General features: G+C 40.9%; 1 protein-coding gene across 13 annotated transcripts in view; it reads right to left on the bottom strand.

The window, feature by feature from the left end:
• Nucleotides 1-13,568, bottom strand: part of UPP2 (uridine phosphorylase 2) — a 98,769-nt gene that overhangs the window by 57,609 nt on the left and 27,592 nt on the right. For all 13 annotated transcript variants that reach the window (XR_011254527.1, XR_011254529.1, XM_069577489.1 and 10 more), the window contains one exon: nucleotides 1,020-1,171. Coding sequence is in view for 11 of the 13 variants with exons in the window: in XM_069577489.1 (XP_069433590.1) it covers nucleotides 1,020-1,171 (152 nt within the window). In the remaining 2 variants the exon portion in view is untranslated. The remainder of the gene's footprint in view (nucleotides 1-1,019; nucleotides 1,172-13,568) is intronic.

Below are 13,568 nucleotides of genomic sequence, written 5' to 3' on the forward strand. Positions count from 1 at the left end.
GATTGTAAGCCATCCTCCACGCATCCTCCATCCATGCCTCCCAACTCCTAAGTGTATCATCTTTAGAAGAACTGCCCCCTCCAGGCAGCATCAACTCATACAAAGCATAGTATACCCTCCAAGTGACACCATGCCTGCCAGAGGCGGGGCAGGGTGCAGGCAAGACCACTTCAAAGTCACTCAAAAGGATGACTTTAACATCTTGAACTCAAGTCTAAATTCAGTTGTTATTATTCCTCAGCCTATGAGGTTGATATTGAAATGAAAATTTAAAAATACAGCTCTTTTGAAATGCGTTTCCTTAAAAGAAAAATTTGTTAGAAAATAGTTTAATCATGTGTGATTTTGGAAGAAAAATGAAGATCTTTCTTTGCATTTCCAAAGGTTTTCATCTGGAAATCAATGTGTGATCTAGAGTTGTTACAGCTTGTGATAAAATCACAAACATGGGCAAACCTCAGCCTCGAATCCTATTCTGTGGTGCACTAAAATCCTGCAGGGGAAAAAAAAAGAAGTATGGTCCTATTTCTCTATGAGTAGCTTTTTCATAGAGACCTACATTACACTGACACTTTTTTTCTGTAAATATTTTGAATGTGCATGATCAATTTCTGTCACTTGTCCAACACCTAGAAGTGCCTGACAACATCCTAACATGAATTTCTGGATTGGTTTCAGAAGCAGAGTGACGGGTAACTGAATCTACAAGTGGTTGATCTATTTTGATGTGAACTTAATTAATGCTGCATATGAAACTCCAAATGTCACAATACAGTTTTACAATTTTAATTATTAGACTGACTTAGCTAACTCATTTTAAAACGAAATTTGAACTTAATTTAATGTAAGTTATTAAATTCTTTTCAACAAATTCATTTTTAAGAGAAAAGGTTTTATAAAATCATTCAATTATGATTTTACCATGTGGATGAGAACTATACAAAACTGTCACAAATAATATATGCCTTCAACATGATGACTGGAACTGTGAATTTGCAGAGAAGGATTGAGCTGCCCACCTACGATGTCTGGTCAAGTAATCCAAGCCGCTGTTTAATGAATTTGGAGATTAGGAGCTGAGGCCGTTTCTGGTACTCCACGAGAACATCATGGGGAGAGTTGATCTGGTCACATTCAAGTCTGTTGAGAAGTGTCACGCAGACCACAGCAGCTGGAAACGTAAACAAGACCATTACTGAGCAAATGGGTTTATCTTTCTTATAGAAACATTAACCGGACACTCCCCGTGTCCCTCGAACATGGGCTTTGTGTTGTTCTCCCTCTAGACTCCTCTACTATGATTCATGTTTCTGTGGACTCCCGTCCAACACTCCATCTAAATAAATTAATTGAAATCGTTTTCAGTACTCTCCCTTCTCCTTTCCCCTACAACTGGTTAGATTAAGGCTCAGAAAATCTTTGTATTCAAGATAAGAACAAGAAAGGATCTTTGCCATTCAAGATACACAAACCTCCAGCTTTCTATCCCATTTCCAGTTCTTAGAGCAGACTTTTCTTTCTTGAGGATAGAACTAGAGAGCTAGCCATTTTTCCTGAGATGACATTTTACTCCTTGATCCAATGTTTGAGTGTGCCTGTTGGAAAGGGAAGTAACCAGAGAAGAGATATGAATGCTAACCTCAGGAAATAGCCTTAAGGGCAAGTCCTGACACTTTTGAAATTTGAGAAAAAAGTGAAACAATATGTTTAAACATAAGAGTCAGCTCCATGAAGTAGCACATTTATTAGCTGTTAGTTTCTAAAGAATAATGACAAAATCTTGTGACAGTTGTGAAACTAAGGGGAAAGAACAAGCATCTTTCTTTTCTAAAAAATGAAAGTTTCATTTTTTTTTCTTTATTTTTATTTTTTTATTTTTTAAATTTTAAAATCTTTAATTCTTACATGCGTTCCCAAACATGACCCCCCCTCCCACCTCCCTCCCCACAACATCTCTCTGGGTCATCCCCATGCACCAGCCCCAAGCATGCTGCACCCTACGTCAGACATGGACTGGCGATTCAATTCTTACATGATAGTATACATGTTAGAATTCCCATTCTCCCAAATCATCCCACCCTCTCCCTCTCCCTCTGAGTCCAAAAGTCCGTTATACACATCTGTGTCTTTTTTCCTGTCTTGCATACAGGGTCATCATTGCCATCTGAAAGTTTCATTTTTGATAAGTCACCATAAAGGCAACATCTTGGTTTGTTCCATCAAGAACTCTAGAGATACACTGGGTACCCTACAAACTTTTTATTGCCAGTTTCACATGAAATCTTTGATTTCAAGCAATATGGTTACAAAATCAGTGACAATCACTTTGAATTGATAGCAGTTATCATAATCTCTATGTTCATCTGCATCATTTAAAGAAGGATTTCAGTGGATCTGGGATTAGATGTAGCTACCTTCACAAGCTTTGAGGTCATAAAGATGAAGTTGGGTATGAATGTGATATTTATTTCTTTGACTTCTCTGCTATCTCATACTTCTGGATCTGAGAAGGAAAAATGGACTATAACTATAATAGGTGCTATCTTTTTTGTTTGGTTTAGCTCTTGCTATATGCTGGGTATTTACGATACCATTTATACCTCATTGCTGTGCCATAAGCTAGCTATTATTCTTAGTCTCTTTTGACAAATGATGAAATGAGGAATTAGGGAGGTCAAAAGGCCCAGGAAGACACAGCTAGTAAATAGCCAGTCAACTCCCCACTTCGTAAACTGCTGAGAAGACTCCTTTTCCTCCCATCCCTCCTCTACTGAGCTGGCACATGGCAAACCATAAGGCAGACCTGTCCTGACCTACCAGTCAAACTGACCCTCCTGTTCAGTGAACTGTGAAAAGCAATGAAAATATCCAACTGGAACCAAGTCAAATATTTCATCACCTAGGACCCTATTTATTCAAAAATCATCCGGTTGTAAAGCAACTTGGCCCAACAGGTAAACAAGCAAATGGAAGGGCTAGAAACTTCCTCAGCTTTTCAAGTTAATGATCAGCTAGTCTGTGAAGGCTGACATGGGCTGGTGGTAGCAGGGAAAAGATGAAAGTCCTTCTCTAATCCTTCACTTGGCAGAGGGATAAAAGGAAACTCGTGCTTGTCAAGGAGCAAGAGCTGACTTTACTAAATGTCTTCTCCGGTGATTTCGTGGGTAGTGCCAAAGAGGGACAAGAACAGGTCACTGTGATCTCAGTGGGGTTTTCTTGATGCTGACAGACCAATTAACAAGCAGCTTGTAATAATCTTGTCATCTAAAATTACAATTTCCACAAGCAATTAAAAGGGACCAACTTACCCAAAACAATTTTTCAGAATTAAGCCTGACAGTTTTGCTACTATAATCCTCATATTGGGCAGGGAGGATGGCTCCTGTGGAGGGACATTTAGTTACCTAGCTGTCACCAAGGAAGTTGTCAGCTAAGTGACCTCAGGCTGCAATGAGGTGGGAACACACCAGCATCAACATGGAGCTCAATCCACTCAGAGCTGCACCAGGAACTCCCAGTGATTCTCAACTCTTTGATCATTAAATTTTTCCCCTCTGATAAAAGCTGTAACTGGAACCTCTCTTCAAAAAAATACACGTGTGCATATACACATAAAATATTGGGTTGGTCAAAATGTTCACTTGGATTTTCCCATATATTATGGGAAAACCTGAACAAACATTTTGGCCAATCTAGTATTTGTATATTAGAGAAGGAAATGGCAACCCACTGTGGTATTCTTGCCTGGAGAATACCACAGACAAAGGAGCCTGGTAGGCTGCTGTCCAAGGGGTAGCACAGAGTTAGACACGACTGAAGCAACTTAGCATGCATGCATGCATTGGAGAAGGAAATGGCAACCCACTCCAGTATTCTTGCCAGGAGAATCCCAGGGACAGGGGAGCCTGGTGGGCTGCAGTCTATAAGGTAGCACAAAGTTGGACACGACTGAAGCGACTTAGCAGCAGCAACAGCAGACTTACAGAATTAGGAATGAGGAGTAAAAAAGGACAGTTAAGCTGTATTTTGTTAAAAAAAAAAACAATTATCAGTTAAATTATTTGCACATTGATATTTGACAACTATTGCCTTAAAGACTTTAAACTTTATCCCTAATTAAATCAAATGAAAACAAATGTTCATACCTGCACCCTAGCACTTTAGATTCCCAAAGAAATGCTGGATTAGAACCAAGGTTTAGTATTAACTCTATCAAAAATTGTCCCATATTTTTTACGAAATTGTTACTAAAGACATAGTCAATGTAATAAAGCTGATCACTTATGTTTAACATACTTGAATAAAGTTTTATGACAAACCTCAAATGCTTTCTTTTATAAGATAATGAGTGCTGTATTGCTCAAAGAGTCTCCATTTTCAACTTGGCTTCTAGGAAACTCAGACTATTTATATTTAGTATTGCCCTTCTAGGTAGCTATTTGCTATTGAGAACATCCCATTCACTCCCTTAACTACATGCCTCTTATTCTCTTTACTTTTGCTTAAATTATTTATACATTAATCTTTTATTGAAAGCTGCTGCTTATGCCTTTTCAAAAAATGGGGAAAGTATAGGTAATCTGTCAATTGATAAATATGTTACTCTTTTACACCTTATGGAGTAGTGTAGAAAGGGGAGTAAAGAGGCAGGAGCTATCAGGGCTAGTCCATCATTGTTTTGATCTAGCTGTGCTTCCTTCGACAGGTCGCTTTTTACTCTCTGAGTCTTATTCTCTGAGAAAGGAACAGGTTGGACCTCAAAGGTCTCGCCCAAGCCCACACCTTCAGCATCTGTGTCTCTCATTATCTTGGTGTGAGGACCATGCTGTCATCTCCTGGAGATCCAGGTTCAATCTTGGGAACTTGCACTTCTGTTGGATGCTGGACCTCCAAGCAGAGCTGTGTCAGGATGGGAAGAGGATGGAACCTGCTATGCTGGGGTTGGGGGCTCCAGCAGGGAGAATTCCTCACTGGGGTCACAGATGGAGAGAGGCAGGTCACAGATAATGCTATCACACAAAAAGTTGGATCCAAATCATTCTCTGATGGGTGAGTGTGTTGGCACAAGGCAGGCAGAAGTAGGGTAGAGGACAGGAGAGTATAATTAAAATGAATCAAACAAAATTCTAGACACTCACTTTCATTAAAAATATGTAAAAATCAGCAAAACAAGAAGAAACAATTTTTTAAAAATTTTACCTTTATAAGCATAATAAATGAATTACTTATCATTTATGTCTGGTTTCCCAAATACACTGACTTATTTTCTTGGTAAAATAATATCTATACTTACAAATGAATAAGTATCAACATGCTGCTTTACTTGATTTCAACACTATCTTGATATATGATTAGCCTTTAGGGGCTTTGCTTTCTGAAGTAGCACAACTATCTGCTCACAACATATAAAATAGAAAAATCTGCACTTATTTTTTTGTTTCCTGTGAATAGAGACTCTGAACCTTGTGTATCCATTGGAGGCTGCCAGGAAGACACAGCAGGGCATGGTACATGGGGCCTCAAGTCAGAGAGAAGTCAATTCCAGTTCCAGTTCAGCTACTTCTTATTTAGTGTGAGAACTTGGGAAAGTTGTTAGCCTCTCTGAGCCACAGTATCTCTCAGCAGATACTGTGAAGGTGAAGAACTGAAATGGGTCACCTTTTGCTTTTGTATAATAATAATTTAAAACCCCAGTTTTCCCATTTTTGAGTTAAGAAATACTCCAGCTCCAGACTGAATATAATCTTTAATCCTTGTTGTAATATCTTGTTTACTCTATCAATGATCATCCTGCAGTTCCCAGAGCCCAACAGCCTTCATTTCTTGCATCAGCAGATGAATATAATGTGGAATTAAAGTCAGGATTCTGCTCCCTTTCATCAAGCTGTAGTAAAGTAATATTATGAAGACTGAATTTATCCCCAAAGTTCCCAGTATGTGTCAAAAGAAATAACAGTGAATTCTTCCTTTACCCTAAAGAAAAACCACTGTGAGTGCTGCCAAAAACTAAAGACAAAGAAGATTTAAGTGAACCTAATCTTGGATAAATACTAGGTTTCATATATTGTGCAAGCAAGCATGTGTCAAAAGGCAGCCAGCACTGTCTTTTAAAGATGGATAAAAACTGAACATACTTATCACAAGTTCCCAGTGCAAAAGGAATATCATCTTTAACCAGAATGTTAGGGGTTTTAATTAAAGTAGATTTTGTTTTAAGAGTTGGAAAGATGTATGAATATTATAGAACCATAGATGAATATATTTATATAGCATTATGCAGTGGGTTTACATGGTTCTGAAGGTTCAGCCTTTCAAGGTAGAATAATTTTGTGAAGACCGCTATTTCCCTCACTTAAATCTTTGTTAAAGCAACAATGGACTCCCACTATTCTTTTTCAGTATAATGAATGAGATCAGGATAACAAAAGTGGTGTAGAGGTATCCATGGCTCCATTTCAAGTAGTTTGTCCATCTATCAGATATTAGGAGATATAGAAGTATTATATGAACCTTATAGCAAAAGGATGCTTAACTTTATAAGGTTTTGCCACTTCCTACTGGGACGAGTATGAGGCATTCCAGAGTCCTTTAGATAATCCTGAGCAATAAATGTAGCTGAATAACAAGGAACCAGCTGACTTTGTTATAGCTATCTTCTATGGGCTATAGAGGTTGAGTAGTCATTCTTTTTATTCATTTAGGAAATATTTATTGAAAGACCATATACAAATATTATTCTAAGTGTGAATACCAGACCCCCTGACCTGCCTCTTGAGAAATCTGTATGCAGGTCAGGAAGCAACAGTTCGAACTGGACATGGAACAACAGACTGGTTCCAAATAGGAAAAGGGGTATGTCAAGGCTGTATATTGTCACCCTGCTTATTTAAATTATATGCAGAGTACATCATGAGAAATGCTGGGCTGGAAGAAACACAAGCTGGAATCAAGATTGCCAGGAGAAATATCAATAACCTCAGATATGCAGATGACACCACCCTTATGGCAGAAAGTGAAGGGAACCAAAAAGCCTCTTGATGAAAGTGAAAGTGGGGAGTGAAAAAGTTGGCTTAAAGCTCAACATTCAGAAAACAAAGATCATGGCATCTGCTCCCATCACTTCATGAGAAATAGATGGGGAAACAGCGGAAACAATGTCAGCCTTTATTTTTTGGGCTCCAAAATCACTGCAGATGGTGATTGCAGCCATGAAATTTAAAAATGCTTACTCCTTGGAAGAAAAGTTATGACCAACCTAGATAGCATATTCAAAAGCAGAGACATTACTTTGTCAAAAAAAGTCTGTCTAGTCAAGGCTATGGTTTTTCCTGTGGTCATGTATGGATGTGAGATTTGGACGGTGAAGAAGGCTGAGTGCTGAAGAATTGATGCTTTTGAACTGTGGTGTTGGACACGACTCTTGAGAGTCCCTTGGACTGCAGGGAGATCCAACCAGTCCATTCTGAAGGAGATCAGCCCTGGGATTTCTTTGGAAGGAATGATGCTAAAGCTGAAACTCCAGTACTTTGGCCACCTCATGCGAGGAGTTAACTCACTGGAAAAGACTTTGATGCTGGGAGGGATTGGGGGCAGGAGGAGAAGGGGACGACAGAGGATGAGATGGCTGGATGGCATCACCGACTCGATGGACGTGAGTCTGAGTGAACTCCGGGAGTTGGTGATGGACAGGGAGGCCTGGCATGCTGTGATTCATGGGTTGCAAAGAGTCGGACACGACTGAGCGACTGAACTAAACTGAACTGAAAGATATAGCAAGAAAATGACACACAGCATTCGTGTTCTTGTACTACTTATGTTGTAATGGAGATAGATGCTTAATATGTATCTTCATGTGTTAATATGTGCAAAATTATATGTAAGTTAATATATAAAGAAACAAGAAATGTAGTTTGGTATAGTAGTAAATACGATACAGAGAAATGAGGTAGAAAAAGTGAATGAGTGGGTAAGTAGAATGAATGGGAGTGGGTAGTTTAGGTAGTCATGCAAGATGTCCCTGATGAAGTGAGAATTATGTCCCTTAATGTAAGTGAGATCTTACAGGAATCGTAAAGATAAGAAGTGCTAGTCCATTGGGTCTCAGGACCTCCTTGTCCTGGTGAATGCAGAAAGATCTGTTTTTGCACTAGTCCATACTCAATGAGTGACTCCTCTGAGAACAATGATTCTCTAGAAGACTCTTGTTTAAATACAATATTATTTATAAGCTGAAACCATTAGGCATCATTGCCTTAGTATGAACCCAGTCATCTGGTACTACTAAAGGGACAAAAAAGGCCATTAGAGAAGGCCATTTGGAGACACATGGGGAATGGGTCTTTGCTGACAGTGGGAGCAAGATGGAGGGGGAATGGGAATAGGCCTGGGAGTCTTGAGCTTTTGGTGCCAGATGAAACATATTTTCCAGTGTTGCTTGCTGCTGCTGCTGCTGCTAAGTCACTTCAGTCGTGTCCGACTCTGTGTGACTCCATAGACGGCAGCCCACCAGGCTCCCTCATCCCTGGGATTCTCCAGGCAAGAACACTGGAGTGGGTTGCCATTTCCTTCTCCAATGCATGAAAGTGAAAAGTGAAAGTGAAGTCACTCAATCGTGTCAGACTCTTAGTGATGCCATGGACTGCAGCCTTCCAGGCTCCTCCGTCCATGGGATTTTCCAGGCAAGAGTACTGGAGTAGGGTGCCATTGCCTCCTCCACCAGTGTCGTTTACTATTGGTATATAACCTCCCTGATGAGTATGTTAAAGCAGCTGTTTCTGAAGGCTCTCACAGCCCTTCCCCAGATGAAGCTCTTCCAGCTCATACAGAGCTTTTCCAAGCTTCACTGCATTCAGGGTCGAATATAATGAAGTGGGGATGAAAGATGGGAACATGGCAGAATCATATGCATGGGGTTTTGATCTGTGTCCTTGGTGGTTGACCTTCCAGGGGTTGATCTTCCTGTACCAAGAATTCATCTTTGGAAACAGTGGTGTCTGAGGGAGATAAAGAGTCCCTGTCACCAAGAAGAAATTTGGACAGAAATTCTCCCAAGAACTACAGAATTACGTACTTTCAGACACAACGTTTAGTGTGCATGTTGGCAGCCCAGAAGGGATCTGCTGAAGGAAAAGGCAGCATCAGTGGCCTGGAAGACAGCTATTGGCAGGCTGACATCAGCTACCAACAGCTTCAATAGCAGCAGAAAAGGGAAAACACCGCAGAGGGCAGGAACTAGAGCACGTTAGAGAGGAAAGAGCCTAGGAGGGGACCTGCAGGTGGCAGAGAGAGCAAGGTCACAAGGACTTGTGGCAAGGGCAGAAACTCTCTCATATCAGTAACTTCTCTGAGGTTTCGGCAACATTTCAAAGAGAGAAAGATGGGTCCAGGGTTCACAAGCCTAGAACTCTCTCTGACTGCCTCTTAAGAAAGAACTGATGATGATCACCAAACTTACATCAGGGCAGCAGTTCGTGACCTGGCATGTTGTGTTTGACTAAATTGGTTACCAAATTTTCCTCCATTTGCATATTAGAGGGAGGTCACCTAATTTGCATATCAGGTCACTCAAGTGACCACTTGCTATCTCCATAAGAAAGAAACATGAGGAAACATTTCCTGGAGCAGAAATCATCTGAATCCAGGTGTTCCTGCAGGTCATTGCTGGTTGGGCTGCTGCTCAGGGAAGGGCGAGTTGCTCCCAGCTAGGGCTCCCCGCCTCACTAACTTGTGGAAGGAAAGCAGATGTTATTGCTTCCCTGAAAGTGGGTATTAATGATGGCCTTCTAAAGAAGACAAGAATGCAATTACACCCTTCACTCATATGTTACAAGGATTTGTGTGTGCTTTCATTCTGCGATGAGAGTAATGGTTCTACAATTAATCTCTTCTTGTGACGTACAGCTTCTAACATGTGCTTTTAGATCACCACGTACATTTTGTTTGTAGCTTTGTGTATTAAAATTAGGTGACAGTAAGGACAAATACTAGAAAATTCTACTTGTGATCAAGTAAATCATTATCAGGCTATACTTCTTTGCTTCTTTGAAGATTTCTTCTTTGGTTCTGGGACACTTGATCTCCAAGTGTTCTGCCCATGGCACTGACCCCTCCTCCTTGGTTTCTGCTAGATCCCCCTCACCTGCCCTAACTTTTTCATCTGTTTCTACATTGATTTGCTTTGTCATCTCATTCATTGCAGTACTTTAAATGCTACCTACATCTTTCTTTACTTCTCCAGTCCAAAATTCACACCTGTACTCAATATTGATAAACCCACCTGCTTATTTAACCTCTATTTGACACCTACTACAGTACCCCCATCTCTTTTTAATATCTTCTGCTTCTGTCCTTTATTGAGCCCATCTTTGCATGAAATGTTCCCGTGGTATCTCTCATTTTATTGAAGAGATCTCTAGTCTTTCCCATTCTGTTCTTTTCCTCTATTTCTTTGCATTGATCTCTGAAGAAGGCTTTCTTATCTCTTCTTGCTATTCTTTGGAACTCTGCATTCAGATGCTTATATCTTTCCTTTTCTTTTTTGCTTTTCACTTCTCTTCTTTTCACAGCTATTTGTAAGGTTTCCTCAGACAGCCATTTTGCTTTTTTGCATTTCTTTGCCATGGGGATGGTCTTGATCCCTGTCTCCTGTACAATCTCATGACCCTCAGTCCATAGTTCATCAGGCACTCTATCTATCAGATCTAGTCCCTTAAATCTATTTCTCACTTCCACTGTATAATCATAAGGGATTTGATTTAGATCATACCTGAATGGTCTAGTGGTTTTCCCTACTTTCTTCAATTTAAGTCTGAATTTGGCAGTAAGGAGTTCATGATCTGAGACACAGTCAGCTCCTGGTCTTGTTTCGGTTGACTGTATAGAGCTTCTCCATCTTTGGCTGCAAAGAATATAATCAGTCTGATTTCGGTGTTGACCATCTGGTGATGTCCATGTGTTCTCTTGTGTTGTTGGAAGAAGGTGTTTGTTATGACCAGTGCATTTTCTTGGCAAAACTCTATTAGTCTTTGCCCTGCTTCATTCCGTATTCCAAGGCCAGGTTTGCCTGTTACTCCAGGTGTTTCTTGACTTCCTACTTTTGCATTCCAGTCCCCTATAATGAAAAGGACATCTTTTTGGGTTTTAGTTCTAAAAGGTCTTGTAGGTCTTCATAGAACCATTCAACTTCAGCTTCTTCAGCATTACTGGTTGGGGCATAGACTTGGATTACTGTGATATTGAACGGTTTGCCTTGGAAACAGAGATCATTCTGTCGTTTTTGAGACTGCATCCAGCTACTGCATTTTGGACTCTTTTGTTGACCATGATGTCTACTCCATTTCTTCTAAGGGATTCCTGTGCACAGTAGTAGATATAATGGTCATCTGAGTTAAATTCACCCATTCCAGTCCATTTTAGTTCGCTGATTCCTAGAATGTCGACATTCACTCTTGCCATCTCTTGTTTGACAAGAATACACAGAAGAACTGTACAAAAAAGATCTTCAAGATCAAGATAATCATGATGGTGTGATCACTCACCTAGAGCCAGACATCCTGTAATGTAAAATCAAGTAGGCCTTAGAAAGCATCACTACAAACAAAGCTAGTGGAGGTGGTGGAATTCCAGTTGACCTATTTCAAATCCTGAAAGATGATGCTGTGAAAGTGCTACACTCAATATGCCAGCAAATTTGGAAAACTCAGCAGTGGCCACAGGACTGGAAAAGGTCAGTTTTCATTCCAACCCCAAAGAAAGGCAATGCCAAAGAATGCTCAAACTACCGCACAATTGCACTCATCTCACACGCTAGTAAAGTAATGCTCAAAATTCTCCAAGCCAGGCTTCAGCAATATGTGAACTGTGAACTTCCAGATGTTCAAGCTGGTTTTAGAAAAGGCAGAGGAACCAGAGATCAAATTGCCAACATCTGCTGGATCATGGAAAAAGCAAGAGAGTTCCAGAAAAACATCTATTTCTGCTTTTTTGACTATGCCAAAGCCTTGAGACTGTGTAGATTACAATAAACTGTGGAAAATTCTGAAAGAGATGGGAATACCAGACCACCTGACCTGCCCCTTGAGAAACCTATATGCAGGTCAGGAAGCAACAGTTAGAACTGGACATGGAACAACAGACTGGTTCCAAATAGGAAAAGGAGTACATCAAGGCTGTATATTGTCACCCTGCTTATTTAAGTTCTATGCAGAATACATCATGAGAAACGCTGGGCTGGAAGAAACACAAGCTGGAATCAAGATTGCCAGGAGAAATATCAATCACCTCAGATATGCAGATGACACCACCCTTATGGCAGAAAGTGAAGAGGAACTAAAAAGCCTCTTGATGAAGGTGAAAGAGGAGAGTGAAAAAGTTGGCTTAAAGCTCAACATTCAGAAAACCAAGATCATGACATCTGGTCCCATCACCTCTTGGAAAAGAGTGGAAACAGTGTCAGACTTTATTTTTCTGGGCTCCAAAATCACTGCAGATGATGGTGACTGCAGCCATGAAATTAAAAGATGCTTACTCCTTGGAAGAACAGTTATGACGAACCTAGATAACATATTGAAAAGCAGAGACATTACTTTGCCAACAAATGTCTGTCTAGTCAAGGCAATGGTTTTTCTAGTGGTCATGTATGGATGTGAGAGTTGGACTGTGAAGAAAGCTGAGTGCTGAAGAATTGATGCTTTTGAACTGTGGTGTTGGAGAAGACTCTTCAGAATCCCTTGGACTGCAAGGAGATCCAACCAGTCCATTCAGAAGATCAGCCCTGGGATTTCTTTGGAAGGACTGATGCTAAAGCTGAAACTCCAGTACTTTGGCCACCTCACGTGAAGAGTTGACTCATTGGAAAAGACTGTGATGCTGGGAGGGACTGAGGGCAGGAGGAGAAGGAGACGACAGAGGATGAGATGGCTGGATGGCATCACTGACTCGATGGATGTGAGTCTGAGTGAACTCCGGGAGTTGATGATGGACAGGGAAGCCTGGCATGCTGCGATTCATGGGGTCTTAAAGAGTCGGACATGACTGAGCGACTGAACTGAACTGAACTGACTGACAGTACCCCCAGGATTTCCCTGATAGCTCAGTTGGTAAAGGATCTGCCTGCAATGCCGGAGACCCTGGTTCACTTCCTGGGTTAGCAAGATCCACTGGAGAAGGGATAGGCCACTCACTCCAGTATTCCTGGGCTTCCCTTGTGGCTCAGCTGGTAAAGAATCTGCCTGCAATGTGGGAGACCTGTGTTTGATCCCTGGGTTGGGAAGATCCCCTGGAGAAGGGAAAGGCTACCCATTCCAGTATTCTGGCCTGGAGAGTTCCATGGACTGTATAGTCCAGGGGGTCACAAAGAGTCAATCACAACTGAGCAACGTTCACTTTCACAGTACCCCCAAAACTCCAACGAATATTCTCTGCCCCAACTGTGATAACTCCATCCTTCCAGCTGTTCAGGCCAAAAGCCTGGGAGTTGATCTTCACTCGTGTTTCTCTCCAAATTCACATCACATTGTCAACAAATCTTGCTGGGTTTGCTTTCAAACTATATCTAGCATGATTGCTTC

Source organism: Ovis canadensis, chromosome 2, assembly GCF_042477335.2.
Source record: "Ovis canadensis isolate MfBH-ARS-UI-01 breed Bighorn chromosome 2, ARS-UI_OviCan_v2, whole genome shotgun sequence".
Taxonomy (NCBI): domain Eukaryota; kingdom Metazoa; phylum Chordata; class Mammalia; order Artiodactyla; family Bovidae; genus Ovis; species Ovis canadensis.